This window comes from Colobus angolensis, unplaced genomic scaffold, assembly GCF_000951035.1.
Source record: "Colobus angolensis palliatus isolate OR3802 unplaced genomic scaffold, Cang.pa_1.0 Scaffold305, whole genome shotgun sequence".
NCBI classification, from domain to species: Eukaryota; Metazoa; Chordata; class Mammalia; order Primates; family Cercopithecidae; genus Colobus; species Colobus angolensis.
In genome coordinates, this window is record NW_012116322.1 from 2,255,050 (window position 1) to 2,271,190 (window position 16,141).

Sequence of the window (16,141 nt, forward strand, 5' to 3'; positions counted from 1 at the left end):
GCTACTCAGGAGGCTGAGGTGGGAGGATGGCTTGAGCTAAGGAAGTTGCAGTGAGCCAAGATGGTGCCACCGCACTCCAGCCTAGGCCAGAGCAAGAATATCTCAAAAGAAATATAAATAAAAATAAATAAATCCTACTTTGAGGTGGGGTTCTAATGGCTACATACAACTAAAACACAATATGACATACTGAAAATTACTCTCGCAAGTTCTTCAAATCTTACGGAGTCTTGCCCTGACACCCAGGCTGGAGTGCAGTGGTGCGGTATCAGCTCACTGTAACCTCCGCCTGCCGGGTTCAAGCAATTCTCCTGCCTCAGCCTCCCAAGTAGTTGGGATTACAGGTGCCTGCCACTGCGCCGGCTACTTTTTGTATTTTTAGTAGAGACGAGGTTTCACCATGTTGGCCAGGCTGGTCTCAAACTCCTGGCCTCGTGATCCACCTGCCTCAGCCTCCCAAAGTGCTGGGATTGCGGGCATGAGCCACCGCACCCAGCCAGTTCTTCAAATCTTTAATAAATACTTCAGCAACTCACTTTCTGGGTCTCTTTCCCCTCATCTGTTGCAGTAGACACAGGGGTGTCCAAGGGAGAGAATACAGACTGGGTTCTTAGTTTCTGTTTCTAGGTGGGCCAGTAAGGCCACTTCTTCATCCCTCTTTTCCATTTATCACTAGAGACAGAAACTAAATACCATGGTTTCAGGCTGCTAGAAGTCTAAAACAAAACAACAAAATTAGGCAGACTGGACAAGCTTGGACTAGACGATCTGCCTCTTTGCAAATCTGAAAGCTACAAACCTGATAGGAAGCACAGTGGACACCTCAACAAGCTTAGACACCTGCCCCCAAAACACATGCCATCACTTAAACCACAAAATCAGTTTTCCTTGGTTAAGGTGTTGACAAGTCAAACTGAAAAGCAACATAGACCCCAAAGACCTATGCCAGCAAAAACAGAAAAAGTATTAATATTGCTATTTAGAAAGCCCCATTTACTCAGATTCCATCCAAAAAACCCAACAACACATCACTGAGAGGAAGGACACAGCTTCTTGGACAAAAGGCTCAGTGGCCTTGAGCCACCCAAGTTCAAGCCAGTGAGGTGGGTAGTGTTAACATCCAATATTTAAACACCAGTACCGCCGCTGGTTTCATCCCCCATCTCCTGAGACAGCTTATACCCCATACAAACACTAGGTCAACTGACATAATCTAGCACAATCAACCCAGGAGAACAAATGAAGTTATATGTGTCAATATTTAAACCTTTTTAAAGTAACTGGATAAAGCAAGTATGGCACCACTACTCAGTATTTCCAAAGGCAATTACAACATCTAACGCCACATTACAAAATTCTTAAAGCTTTGAAATGTGTATATCACTCATTCTTACCTTGTTTAGCCTGCCTGTAAGGTTCACAACAATTTTCCCAGCTCTGTGATCATCAATGATTTCAAATTCGCCAATGTAACCTACAAAAGATAACTGACTGGATTAAATAAAAGACATCCACTTGAGAGCTAAACCTCTGTGCTCCAGCCGACTCAATTCTTCAGTCTCCCATCATCACCTCAGTGACTGCTTCTCCAACAAGTTGGGGGGAAGACAGCTGATCTGTATCAGAACTGATTTTTATAACCTAACACATAAGATCTGGGAGACAATACCCAAAACAATCCACCTTGCAATTCTGAAAGAAATTATTTTCCCCTTGACCCTTCCTTCACTGCTTCCCACTCCCAAAGGCTACCTTGTGCCAAAGAAGTGCAATAATCCAATCTTTTCTCTCAAGGGGCTCTGAGAAGATCTCAAGAGTCCTTCCGAGTTTTTTTTTTGAGATGGAGTCTTGTGCTGTTGACCAGGCTGGAGTGCAGTGGCCGATCTCGGTTCATTGCAGCCTCCACCTCCCAGGTTCAAGCAATTCTCCCTGCCTCAGTCTCCCGAAGAGCTGGGATTTTTTTTTTTTAGTAGAGACGGGGTTTTGCCATGTTGGCCAGGATAGTCTCGAAATGAGCTCAGGAGTCCTTTCAATGACTTGGTTTCATTTAGCTCCCAAACACCTAGCAGAGCTCCTTCTTCCAGCAGTCCTACTCTAAGTGACTCTTGACAAGTTTCAGACTATCCCCTCCTCCACAGCCCACAAGTCAACTGCATTCGTTCTCAGGTACGACAGCCATACTTTGGTCCCCCATAATTAATTTCTACAGGACTCATTTCTTAAAGAGTCTCACATCAAAACATAGAACACAGCGGCAGCAGACTCACCATGCTTCATCATCACAGTGAGAAACCGGACGATGACTTTGGAGCACGGCCTAATAAGCACCTGGCGTTTGCCTCTCTTTTCGGCATTGTTGATGCTCTTGAGAGCATCAGCCAGGACATTCATGCGCACCATTGTGGCTGTTGAGGGAAGACAAAACAGGAGGTTTTACTGGCATTGCCAACATCAACAGACACTCACCAACCAATACACTTCGGAAGTATCCTTTTCTTTCTGGCCCCACCTTGGCGAAGTTTTCTTAAGTCTGAGAAGACTGCTTCTCCATTTCCCACCACCCAGGAAAATTCCTATTTACTACGGTTGTTGTAAACAGGTTATCGGGACGTCAGTCTGCACATTTTTAAATTCACTCATTCACTAACCACTCTTCTTCGAATCGTGCCACACGCCAACGTCTGGAGGTAATGAAATGTGGGACAAAATCTACTTGATACAAGAAAACGACAGAACTAGCAGAAACTGCCAGCTACCGAAACGAAAACATAGGCTATAGTCGATCACTGATTCAGAACAGAAGCAGAGTATCATCGGCAACATTTTCCAAATTGCTGAAAATCAGCAGATTTTGTACTATTAACATTGCATTTTAGAACAGTTCACTCTCACCTACCATGAACACATCAATTAAACTAAACATCCATCTTTGTGCCATTTAAAATTGCGTCCAACAGCAAGTGCCACAGTGGCAAATGGAAACATTTTACATACTGTCAGACTGGACTCTCTTCTAATGGGAACATTACACTGAAGTTCTGAAAGCCCTTAAGTATGGAGACCAAAGTGCCAATAGTAAGGAGTAGAACTTAAATCTCTTCCCTTAAGTTCAAAAGTGTCTAAAGAAAAACTCCGCGGCCCAGAAGATCCAAATTGGCACCCAGCAAACTGCCAACCCCGGCACGACGCAGCTTTTACCTGCTGGATGGCCTCAGCCTCCCAAACTCCCAGCGCGGCCCCGGCAACGAGAAGCTGCACGGCCCACCAGCCCCGATGTTGCCCGCCGCCCGGGGCCAAGGCGCAGCCTCAGCACTATAGGGAGATTCAGACGCTGTGGCCCGAACCGGAGTTACTGCATAGCTAGGCAGTCGAAGGTTCAGGCTCCCGCCAGCGCTGCGGCCTGCACCCCATGAACCGGGATCCCCGGAGTGCAGAGTCTGGGGCGTCCGGGCATGGCTCTTCTCTATGCCTCTCCAGGAACCGGCAAGGCTAATCATCGGCCAAGGAGGGGTTCAGCCTCCTCGCAGGACACTGAGACCGAACCTTAGATTGCAGGATTGCGCCGATGGCAGACGGATGCAATTGCAGCTCTCAGAAAGTGCTACTCACCAGCGCGGAAAGATGGCAGAAAGAGAACGGGAGCGGAGAGCGCACGGAGTTATGGGAAGCGGCAGAGCTATCGCGAGACTTTCAAAGGACCGGCAAAAACAAGGACCGCCTAGGAGAAGCAGGAGGGGAAGGGAAAGACGGAGCCTCATCAGGGGTTGGCAGTTGAGAGTCGGTGGAATCGACCTCCCGCGGTGCGGCCTGGGAGAGGCAAGGTGAGCCGTTCATTGGAGGTTCGTCTACATTTTTTTTTTTTTGAGATGGAATTTCGCTCTTGTAACCCAGGCTGGAGTGCAGTGGCGTGATCTCAGCTCACTGCAACCTCCGACTCCCGGGTTCAGGTGATTTCTTCTGCCTCAGCCTGCTGAGTAGCTGGGACTACAGGCGCGCGCCACCACGCCCGGCTACTTTTTGTATTTTTAATAGAGATGGGGTTTCCCCATTTTGGCGAAGATGTTCTTGATCTCCTGACCTTGCGATCCGCCCGCCTCGGCCTCCGAAGGTGGTGGGATTACAGGCGGGAGCCACCGCGCGGGCCTTAATTTTTATTTTATTTTACTTTTGATACGGAGTCTCGCTCTGTCACCCAGGCTGGAGTCCAGTGGCGCGATCTTGGCGCACTGCAGCCTCCGCCTCCCGGGTTCAAACGATTCTCCTGCTTCAGCCTCCCGAGTAGCTGGGATTACAGGCGCACGCCATCACACGCGGCTAATTTTTGTATTTTTAGTAGAGAGGGGGTTTCACCATGTTGGCCAGGCTGGTCTCGAACTCCTGACATCAAATGATCTGCCCACCTCGGCCTCCCAAGGTGCTGGGATTACAGGCGTGAGCCACCACACCTGGCTAAAATATTTTTTTAATTAAAAAATAAGTGAAGCTCAGACAAGTCACCCAACAGTTGTTTACTGAGCACTCATGTACCAGACACTAGCAAGGCCCTGGGGTACAAGGTGCCCACACGGGAACCATTTAGCCAGTTCTGTCCCTGCCAGTTCTTCCAGCTTCCTCCTCTCTCACACGTTAAGTTGGCTCCTGCTCGTTCATTGCATTTCCTCTTCCCTCTAGCATGCTGCCTGGAATATTTGCTAAATAAATCAACTTAAACCTTTTATTTTTGTTCTTTCTTAAAATTTTTCAGACAGGGTCCTGCTCTGTTGCCCAGGCTAGACTGCAGGGGTACACTCAGCTCAATGCAACCTCAAACTCATGGACTCCAGTGAACCTCCTGCCCAGGTCTCCCAAAGTGGTGGGATTTCTTAAAGAGTACCTTATAGACACGTAAGGACCACGCAGGGTATTTCATTAATCAGATTCATAAATCCAATCATGTAAATATTACATTGGCTAAGTTAAAGAAAGTGAAACATGAAGATTCCAGCTTTTTTTATTTTTTCCCATTTTACACAAAACAAAGTAGAATAATACAGGATTAAAACTGCAAAAGTAGTTTAATCAGTAGAACATGTATACACAAAAAAATCCAGATGGGAAGACAGGCTTATTTACAATGAAAGTAAGGTAAAATTAAGGTAGTTTTCTTATGAAATATCAAAAAAAAAATATGCTACAATGGGCACCACTGTTTACAGCAATATTAAAGAGGAGAAAACACTTATTTAATAGGGACAGATATACCACAAGGTACAACATCAGTGCAATAAATTCACAAAACTATATTACAGCTAATCAGTTTAAGAATTGTTCCCAAGTCAGTCACATTTTTTGGCCCTCAGAAGTTCATTCCTACAGATTTCAACTACTCTAAATTTCTAGCTACCAACAAGTTAAGAATGATAAGAAGCTTTCCAAGGAGTTACGAAATCTTTGTAGACCAGAGGCCAACTATCATCACCTCAAGTCTGCTCTCACCAACAGCCCTTGTATTTTTCAGGGAGAAATCTCTAGGAAAAAAAGTCAGACACCAGTGTAGTCACTATCTCCCAGGTCAAACCTAGGGGACTAAAATGGCCAGTATTACCATAAAATGAGAATTTTAAAGTTTACCTTAAAAGGCTTATTCTGGTCTCAAAAATTAGATAAGATTATCTTCTACTGAAATGAATCTTAACTAAACATATTAGACTGCTGTCCTTTTGCTGGTCTTAGAGTAAAAATCATAGACATGAGTCTTAACCTACTGTATACTATAGCTAAAGTCAGCTGAAAATCTGAAATTAAAAGTATGCTAGAAATCCTAAATGTCATCTTGTGAAAGTCTGCTATTCAAAAGCCCTTAAGGATTTACTAACTTCAAGTCTAAGTGCAAGGGGACAAAAGCTTAAGCCTGTCACACATTCCTTTTTTTGGACAAAAAGATCAAAGCTTCCTACAAATTGCTAAGCTTTGCACAAGGGAGAAGCCTACACGTACTAGCACATGGAATCAGTTTCATTTTATTTCATGGGGACTCTTCTCCCACTGGAAAGAAACAGAATGAGGAATGAATCTTAATTGGTCTCTTCATCAGAAGTGGTAAACTTGGTCTCTATATTAAGTCAGACAGTTTTTTAAGCAGACTGTGGAAGCAGACAGAACCAGCTTCCTGTAGCCACAGACTACTACATGGTATCTAAGCTAAAGCAAAGATGAACAATTATCCGGATTCACTTGAACTGTACTAAAGGGCAAGGTTCACCACTACAAAAGGAAGTTGTCTGAAAGCAAGAATTCAATTAACACTGGGTAAGAAAAATCAAAACAAATTATACACAGTAATGAGTTGTCCATGAAGCCAACCGCTAAGAACGCACTCAACTATATGCGACATGAAGACACTTTGCACAAAGCCTTACTTGGGGAGTCTGAATTTCTATCAACTAAGGGCAGAGTGAGGGAGAGCAAAGAGCTACTTCCATAACATTTTAGTATCCAGATAGTACAGCAGAAACCGTTCCAGGAGCAATGGGTATGCCACTAATCACACTGATTAAAGCAGATGAATCATTCATTTTTCTTTTCTTTTTGTTTGAGAAGTTTGTTTATCTCCCTCTTGGCCATTCCAATGTACTTCGAAATGATTCCATGCTGGTTTAGTCCAGGAAGCAATAGTAAGGAAGTCACTTAAAATAAATTTTAAAAAAGCAACATTAAGGAGGCAGCAATTAACTTGCTAAAGGTTATTATTTATTTATTTATTTTTGAGACAAAGTTTCACTATTGTTGCCCAGGCTGGAGTACAATGGTGGATCTTGGCTCACCGCAACCTTCACCTCCCAGGTTCAAGCGATTCTCCTGCCTCAGCTACCCAAGTAGCTAGGATTACAGGCATGCGCCACCACGCCTGACTAATTTTGTATTTTTAGTAGAGACGGGGTTTCTCTATGTTGGTCAGGCTGGTCTCAAACTCCCGATCTCAGGTGATCCGCCCGCCTCAGCCTCCCAAAGTGCTAGGATTATACGCATGAGCCACTGTGCACAGTGACAACTCTCACTCTTTTTGCCCAGGCTGGAGTGCAGTGGCACAATCTCGGCTCACGGCAACCTCCACCTCCCGGGTTCAAGAGATTCTCCTGCCTCACCCCGCCAAGTAGAGTAGCTGGGATTACAGGCGCCTGCCACCACGCCTGGCTAATTTTTGTATTTTTAGTACACACGTGATTTTGTAATGTTGGCCAGGCGGTCTCCCAACTCCTGACCTCAGGTGATCTGAGGTTGGTTTTGTGTGTGTGTGTGTGTAGTGCAGTGGTGTGATCTCAGCTCACTGCAACCTCCGCCTCCTGGGTTCAGGTGATTCTCATGCCTCAGCCTCCGAAGTAGCTGGGACTACAGGTGTGCACCACCACATCCAGCTAATTTTTGTATTTTTAGTAGAGACGGGGTTTCCCCATGTTGGCCAGGGTGGTCTCAAACTCCTGGCCTCAAGTGATCCACCCACCTCAGCCTCCCAAAGTGCTGGGATTACAGGCTGAGTCACCGTGCCCAGCCAATTACTACATTTTAAAGAAGGTAGGTTCCCAGATTATTAAACTCTGTAATGGGAGGAAACAACATGAAACCGATTACTTCCACTGGGATGTATCCCCAGAAACTTCTGCTCTCATCCCCTCTTCCACCTCAGAAAATAATCATTGCTTATTTTTACCTCTTGCGCATTACTTTCTACCTTGGTTATTGCATTGTTTTCCCTTTCTGTGAGACCATAATCATCTTTTCTATATTCCCACAGTTCCTTTTCGGTGTCTAAAACTTAGGAAGTTGTTTATTGACGAAGTTACAGTTCAATTTCACTGGCCAGGATGTGCCTGTAGTTTTTCCTCAAAGACTTACCTATCAGGTAGGTGAGAAGCAGGTTGTGGACTTGTTGTCCCACCCAAGCAACCGCAGCAAGAGAAATGATCATGGTCATGAAGTACTAGCAATGAAAACAACAAGAATTTAATATCAAAACTTCATTATGACACCATAAATATATGTAATTCTTATTTGTCAATTAAAGAAGAGTGTGTTTCAAAGTTCAGGAAATAATTTAGCTTTTATTATCACTTTTCTTTAAAAATTCTTAGATTTAAAAACCTATTCCATTGGATCTACTTTATAGAATTTGGATACGTTTCTTCCTAGAATTACTGCAATTCTATATGTAAATATTTTATGATATAAATTATAGATCTTTTCAGTTAATAACTTCACAGAGCAGCCTCACAACGTGAAGCTGACAGATGAGAGAACAGATGAACAGATGCTTTCCCTTTTTTTTTTTTTGAGACAGAGTCTCATTCTGTCACAAAGGCTGGAGTGCAGTGGTGCAAACAGCTTACTCCCCAAACACAAGCTCACTGCAGCCTCAACCTCCTGAGCTCAAGTGATCCTTAGCCTACCATGTAGCTGGGATTATAGGCATGAACCACTGTGCCAGGCCTAAAAAGATGCTTTCTAAGCATATGTCTTTTACTATTATTTCAGTAAGAAAAATGAAGAAGAATTTTACTAGAATAAAAAATTAAATGCAAAAGTAAAATTTTTAATTTTAAGATAATTCAGTCTAATTAATACAAGTAAACATTTATGAATGTACTTAGGAATTAACCAATGAATAAATTTCAAATAACTATTAAAACAAAAGGCAAGTTGACTCAAATCTTAACATTTTACTGTACTTAAGTCAAAGCAAAAAAAGTACCATCTTAGGTTTTTCTTCCTTTAGTGTGAAGAGGCGTTTCCACCAACCCACAGCTCTGCGTCGAGTTTTTACTAGATTGCTGCAAATTTCATGGAATCTTTGCTGTTGTTCAGTGGTCCTAGAAAAAGAAATTTGCCTTTTGCTATAAAAAAAAATTGCTACAGTTGACCAAAACACACCACCCTATTCAATTTAAGAGCTATCTTCTAAAGAAAATCCAAATAAAAACAATGTCTCACCAATATCTTACATAGGTGAAAAAGTCCTTCCACCATTAAGACACCTTTTATAGCACAGGAGTAAGTTTTTACATAAACTGTGTAAGAGTGTATGAGAGCGAGAGTGTGTGTGTAATAAAGAAATGATCATCTATGGCTCTGAAGTCACATTTATTTAATGGTAGTAAGACTCATGACTTCTATGGGCCATAGAGAAATCAGTATAAATTTGATTTTGCTATTCCTAAATATTCTTTAGATCCTAATAAATTCTGCACTATACCTGTCAGAATCCCACTAAACAGCTGTATTTGAATGCTCTTTAGTAAGATACTAACTACTAGCATTTAACACATAACACCCCCAACTGGGCTTTATACATTTGATGACAAGGCAGCAATAAACAGCTCAAATCTAAATTCTTCTTCATAAATTTAGTCCTAGGGGAGGGAAAATATAATCAACAAACAACACAACAGTAAAAATCCAAGAGACCCTCCAAGAAAACCTTTTATATATATAGTTTTTCTTGGTTCTGATTTTATTTTTATTTTTTTGAATTGCCTTTGCACTGTCTTCGCTACACAGCTATAATGGCTGCTATTATTGCCCTGTGCTGAGCTGAGGGATGTGTTGCCTTTTCTTCTCTAGCCCTCATCTCTGTAAAACTGCAGTGATAGATAAAGTAGAAGAATTTCTGCTGAGCCCTGGAACTTCTTTTTAACAATGAGGCGTGATTTCTTGCCCATGGTCAAGGCTAGACTGTGGCTATGCAAAAGAGTGTTCTTTCTTCCTTGTAAGATCAAAAAATAAACAAAATCTGCTCTATCAATAACTGAGTCATACCATGAAACTATCAGTGGTTATTTCTGCAAACTTTCCTCTAGGAGTTATAAATTAGCAGACTGGAATGTCATCTGGCTAATAAGGCCAAGGTCAGTGATTATTTCCTTTGCTAACTCTGTTACATTGCACATTCAGAAACTTGCCCAAAAGAGCCAACAACACTGATTCATTGCTGCAAGTGAAAAACAATTCGAAGGATAGTTCCTAACACTAATCCCTTCTGCTGTTGGGGGAAACACCTTTAAATATTGTCAATTATATCATAATTTAAGCAAACTTTGAATTTGTTCTAAAAGATCCATAAGATACACATTTCAAATTCTTATGTTTACAGAATTATTTTGCAATTTGCTATCCTCTGAGATACAAACAACCAAAGGCACAAGTAGAATACTAACCAAATAAAATAAACAGACAAGGATAGAATAGTAGCTGAGAAGAAAAAATCTATTCCAACATCTATTTTGGCTGATTATTTGAATCAAAATTCAACATGCTAGAGGAAGTTAAAATACTTTTAATACGATCCTTATCCACTTAACTATATCTGAGGAGTTCATAAGCAACCATTTAAAGAATGGTATAAATAGGCCAGGCACGGTGGCTCACGCCTGTAATCCCAGCACTTTGGGAGGCCAAGGCAGGCGGATCACAAGGTCAGGAGATCGAGACTATCCTGGCTGACATGGTGAAACCTCGTCTCTACTAAAAATACAAAAAAAAAAAAAATTAGCTGGACGTGGTGGCGGGCGCCTGTAGTCCCGGCTACTCGGGAGGCTGAGGCAGAAGTATGGCGTGAACCCGAGAGGTGGGGCTTGCAGTGAGCCGAGACTGTGCCACTGCACTCCAGCCTGGGCGACAGAGCGAGACTCCATCTCAAAAAAAAAAAAAAAAAAATTGCTATAAATAAAATCAGCAACCCATGTGTATACAGCTTGAACCTCTTCGGAAACACTTGGTATTCACTTTGTTAACTGCCATTCCACTGCCTCAGTGTCTCAGTATCTCAGCCTTAACATAAGATCAATCTTAAAAGTCAAAATATTTCAGAGTACTTCACAGTGCCTGCCACAGTAGACATTTAATAAATAATTGCTAAATGAATGTGAATGAAAATCTTCCAGTTTCCTTTTCTGTATTCATTCAAAAATAATTTCTGAAGTTATTACACTATGTTAAATATCAATGGAAATGTAAATATGTACCATAAAAGAACTATGGAGTACAGAATATGCACAGTTTATATTCAAATCAGTTATGACATTCTTCACATAAAAGCAATATATGTAATGCTTAGGTGTCTGATGGTTAGACAATTATCTCTGCTTATTTACAGCATACTAATCACAGCCACCAAGTTCAGTAACTACACAGAAATGAGACTGCCAAATCATTATGCTACCTACCATTTATTGGAGCCAAAAATTCTAGGCGCTAGAATGGGAACAAGGTAGTCAGCCAAGCACAAAAACATAACAAAACAGGAAACGCCAGACAGAACAGATGGATCTAGATAGTAGATAATCCTGTTAAAAAAATTAATAAAGGTTAGAAAAACATAGTCATTATTATTCCTAACTAAACATGTCTAACTATTCACTGAACCCACTGCTTCTCAGAGATATTTGCTATTTTTCCTCTATTTTTCTCACAAGTGGCTTTCCAGAGGCTTTGTGACATGCTGATATCGTAGCTGCAGTGGTTAAGTAAATATCAATGGACAAAAGCTCTTTGGAGTTCTCAGTATTTTTTAAGTTTAGGGGAGTGTGGGTAGGGGAGGGATAGCATTAGGAGAAATACCTAATGTTGATGACGGGTTGATGGGTGCAGCAAACCACCATGGCTCGTCTATATATACCTATGTAACAAACCTGCACATTCTACACATGTATCCCAGAACTTGAAGTCTAATAATAATAATAATAAAAGAGTTTAAGGGTCTGGAGCACAAAAAGTTTGCGAGTCACTGATTTACTCAAGTGCTTTAGGTTACCAAGTTTACATAAGCACTACAAATTCTGGAAACTAGAAGTGCTTATGAGAAACACATTCTTTATGGGTTCTTTATGGGTTATGTATTACAGAAGAGACTTAAGACACCCCCACAAATGGAAGCTATATATTAAAAAGCCTTTATTAAAAAGAAGCACAACCCATAGTAATCTAATAGCTCACTTACAGAAACACCAAAGAAACCACACCCATGATGGCAGGTGGAAACCAGGCTCTTTCCCATCGGAGGACTTTATCAGCCATCAGCATCACTTCTCCCCATCCTTGCAGCTGTTCTTCCAGACTCGCAGTCTCTGCAGCCTAAATACCACCGACATTTAAAGTGATCATTTTACCACTCTCAACATTTTTGTGGTTCATAGACTTCAATTATTTTAAAGCTCCAAATACAAAAAATAACCTCTTAACCAAATTGCCAACTTTAAACAAGTTGGTTTCTGAAAAACTGCAATCTCAAAGATGAAAACCCAATGGGGTTTTTCTTTTTGTTTGTTTTTTGAGATGGAGTCTCACTCTGTCACCCAGGCTGGAGTGCAGTGGGGAGATCTCGGCTCACTGCAGCCTCCGCCTCCCGGATTCAAGCGATTCTCCTACCTCAGCCTCCTGAGTAGTTGGGACTACAGGCGCACACCACCACGCCTGGCTAATTTTTTGTAGAGACGGGATTTCACCATGTTGGCCACGCTGGTCTCGAACTCTCAACCTCAAATGATCCACTTACCTCGGGCTCCCAAAGTGCTGGGATTACAGGTATGAGTCACCCGGCCTGGCCTAAATATCCTTTTAATGGTCACTTTTCTAGTCCAAGCACTGGGCTACTCTTTATATACATGATGTAACTTAATCCTTATGGACAGCCACAAGGTAGGGATAATTAGACTCATTTTGCAATTAAAGTGAGCTCAAAATGGTTTACTTTCTCAAAGTCATACAGGGAATCATGTGGCAGTGTCCAGAGTATTAATAAAATGAAATAACTTTATTTCAGATGGTTAGAATTGATCCGTTGTTTTTGTCATCTTATTGACTTAAACCCTTCTAAATCCATTAGGAAAGACTTTCCCTGAACAGCATTCAATTTCTAAAATAGCTCTTTGTGTAATGGAATCACTCAGATGTTGACATTCATTGCACAATTAAGGAAAACTACTTTCACCAAATTAAAGTGGCATTTTAGGGTCAATATATCTCCTCAATACAGTGTTTCTTACCACTTAGGATGTCATTTTGATTATACTTCAAATTTCTCTGTGACTCTGAACAGCCGAAAGTGCACCTCTAGGATGAGCTAATAAAGCAAAAGCGCTTAAAGCTGGTTTTGGTAAAGGAAGAAAAAATTAGAATAAGAAACCCAAGTGTCTCTATGTTATCAGTTTGGGTGCAGTGGCTCACACCTGTAATCTCAGCACTTGGTGGGGGTGTGGGGGTCGCTTGAGCCCAGCCTGGGCTGAGACCTTGTCTCTTTGTAAAAGTCATTCACTAGAAATCATGCAAATGACAGAACAAGGCACTTAATCTTAACAAAGATGCTCGCTATATGTGCCACGCTGAGTACTCGTGTGATCTCAATATTTCTGACTTTATATTCCATGCTTAATACTAGCGAAAGAAGAGACTACTATGTGTGGGCACTCTGCTGAGCATTTATATTTATACTTCAATTAATCTTCCCAACAACTCTTAAAAAAGGTGTTATTACTGTCCCCATTTTGCCAAGGGGGAAACACACACAGGTTAACCGATTTGCATCCAAGAAATCCACGACCAAAGGCTTTGCTTTCCTTAGATTACATTGCTCTGCTGGAAAGTGAGTTGGGAAGCAGGAGCTCTAGCCCAGGATTTGTCATTTCAACACGGCTTGAGCAACTTCTTTGTGCTGCAATTAATCCTCTTAAAAGGATCCATGCTGGGAACTAACTATGCTAGAAGCAGTGTGTGTTTAAAGGAACAAAGCATGCATTTCTAAAAGCAAATATAAAATCACGCACAATCAAAACTGCCCTGAAGTCACGTCATTGGCCAGCATCTGGGCTCTTGGAAGTTCAAAAGCCCCTAGGTAAATTCTTTGGTTCGGTTTTTCACTGCTAGTATGTGACCTGCAGTCACCAGGGAAGGGTAACAAGATATTTCTCTTGTTTTTTTGCCTACATGGTGCACTTAAATTCACAACAAATAAAAATTTGTCCGCCGATGATACCATCTCACTGCAGTTCCTTCGGATCCCTGCTTATTACTCTAAAGCTGTTTCCAGTAGTCCTGTGACCCCCACCCCCACCAGACTTCCAAATTCCAAACGCCAAGACATCCCATTGTCTGTTCAGCTGGACCCCACTCCGGGTTCCCCACGGTGAGCTCGCAGCCTCCCTGTAGTTGTAAGTTGTACCCGCTCTAACAGAAATTCTCGGCAGTAGCCCTTTGACCCTCCACTGTTGCCGAAGTTTTAGGGGGAAAAGAAGGCAGGCACATCCAGGTTAAGATGAAAGACGGGGAAAGCCGAATACGGCTGAGGCCTGGGCCCCGAAAGCGCTGGACAGGCCCCAGGAGGCCTTCTGCCCCCACCCGCACCCCAGGCTAGTGTCGCAGCCCCTCTGCCTCCCACTTCCTCCTTCTACCCGCGGTGAGGAATCACGCGCCCTCCTCGCCCCATCGCACACCGTCCCCAGGAAAGATAAGGGGTCGACACCCAGGAGTTACCCAAGAAGCCCGAGGGCCAGGCATCGTCGCCTGCCCCGGGAGAGAAGGGCCGGGCCCGCGGCGGGTGACAGGGAGGAGGCCGCGGTGTTTGAGCCCACGGACGTCTGGAGGCCTCGCTCGGCTCCCGGGGGACAGGAGGCCAGGACTCACCAGCAGGTTGGTGCTGCGATTATCTCCCTCCGCCATCGTCTCCGGGATGCCGTCTCCGTGACCGCAGGGTATCTTCCACTGAGACCTCCAACCGAGACCCGCACGGCCACCACAGCGCGAGGGAACGCCCCGCAGACTGTTTATATCTGTCGGCCGCCCTTCCCGACAGCCCCCGCGACCCTCGCTCCTCATTGGACAGACCGAGCTCACGCCTCAAGGAAACCAGACCAACCGAAGCTCAGCGCATGGCTTGAAATCGCGGTCAAAGGAGACAGAGGCCGCGCCGGGCCGAGGGGGAGGGGACACGGAGTGCCCAATCAGCGCCCAGGGATTGCGCGACGCCCCGCTCAGGGCTGTCGGAAGCGGTTCAATGGCCGCTGCAGAGGGCGCGGTTCCTCAGTGGTTCCCCCGCTCTGGCCGCTGCGGTGGCTTTGGTCTCCTCTTTGTCCGGCTCTCGCAGCCGAGGAGTCTCTGGAAAATGGGCTACTGGGAGAGCGATGCTGCGCCGCCTGAGGCGGAGGGCGGAGACGCCGGGCCTGCGACACTTGATCTCTTCCTGGCCCCGAGGCGGCTGGGATCCGTTCCACCTCCGGCCCGGTGCCCTAAGCAGGCGCCTGAGCCGTTTAGCCCCGATTTGCGACCCGTGAGGTTTTGAGGACAAGTGAAAAGAGCTCTTTGTGTGGATTTTGCTGCAGTGTTTCTCTCCTACCCAGTAGGAATAAAGCCTGAGCTTGGGAGGAAAAACCCAGGCCTGGTTTGAGAGCGTGTGAAAATGCACCGCCTTCTAAGTGGCTTTATTATACGTGGATGTTTAACTTAAACTGCAAGCCCCCTCTCCAAAAGGATTCTTTTTTTGTTTCTTTGTTTTTTGAGACGAAGGAATCTCGCTCCGTTGCCCAGGCTGAAGTGCAGTAGCGCGATCTCTGCTCACTGCAACCTCCATCTCCCGGGTTCAAGTGATCCTCGCGTGTCACCCTCCCGAGTAGCTGAAATTACAGGCGCCCGCCACCACGCCCGGCTAATTTTTGTCTTTTAATAGAGACAGGGTTTCACGATTTGGGCCAGGCTAGTCTGGACTTCCTGACCTCAAGAGATCCGCCCGCCTTGGCCTTCCAAATTGCTGGGATTACAGGCGTGAGCTGCTGCGCCGGGTCAAAAGGATAGTTCTTGACGCGACCTTTCTTCCATTAGAGGTCATGGTAAGGAAGGATGTAAACCCTCTCACAAGCAACGGAATTCCTAGGCAGTTTAGGAACTGTGTTGAGGCACTTCTACATCTTTTCTATTCGGAATTTCAAATGCAGTAACAAAGTGCTTTGATTTTTTTTGTTTGTTCTGAGACAGAGCCTCGCTCTGTTGCCCAGGCTGTAGTGCAACAGCCACCGCGCCCGGCCGATTTTTCATCTTTTGATACAAACAGAATCATGCCACATGTCCTAATCAGATGTTTGTTTTAGGTGACTTAACTATAGTTTTTTGTTTTTTTTTTTTTTTT

At 43.8% G+C, this 16,141-nt stretch overlaps 2 protein-coding genes across 5 annotated transcripts in view; both read right to left on the minus strand.

Moving 5' to 3' along the window:
- The window catches only part of RPS15A (ribosomal protein S15a), a 7,821-nt gene extending 4,156 nt beyond the window's left edge, over positions 1–3,665 (minus strand). Inside the window, exons 1-3 of one of the 4 annotated variants that reach the window (XM_011950291.1) lie at positions 3,610–3,665; positions 2,268–2,405; positions 1,395–1,474 (exon numbers count right to left, since the gene is read on the minus strand). In XM_011950291.1, the coding sequence (XP_011805681.1) occupies positions 1,395–1,474; positions 2,268–2,400 (213 nt within the window). In that variant the 5' untranslated portion in view covers positions 2,401–2,405; positions 3,610–3,665. Of the gene's footprint in view, positions 1–1,394; positions 1,475–2,267; positions 2,663–3,198 lie in introns of those variants that run through there. The other 3 variants (XM_011950292.1, XM_011950293.1, XM_011950294.1) reach the window with 3 other exon arrangements.
- A 1,307-nt stretch (positions 3,666–4,972) lies between these two features.
- ARL6IP1 (ADP-ribosylation factor-like 6 interacting protein 1) lies at positions 4,973–14,893 on the minus strand. Its single transcript, XM_011950290.1, has 6 exons — positions 14,647–14,893; positions 11,969–12,102; positions 11,196–11,315; positions 8,726–8,843; positions 7,873–7,957; positions 4,973–6,665 (listed from the first exon to the last, which is right to left on the minus strand). Exons 1-6 carry the CDS (start codon positions 14,836–14,838, stop codon positions 6,547–6,549), a joined length of 768 nt encoding a protein of 255 aa, XP_011805680.1. The 5' UTR covers positions 14,839–14,893; the 3' UTR covers positions 4,973–6,546.
- Positions 14,894–16,141: the final 1,248 nt, after the last annotated feature.

Coding starts and splice junctions, on each gene's coding strand:
- ARL6IP1 (XM_011950290.1), bottom strand. CDS start 14,838: ATGAGGAGCGAGGGTCGCGGGGGCTGTCGGGAAGGGCGGCCGACAGAT. Junction 11,316..11,968: donor GTGGTTTCTTTGGTGTTTCT/GTAAGTGAGCTA, acceptor TTTTTTTAACAG/GATTATCTACTATCTAGATC. Junction 6,666..7,872: donor GCTTCTCACCTACCTGATAG/GTAAGTCTTTGA, acceptor ATTTATTTTAAG/TGACTTCCTTACTATTGCTT.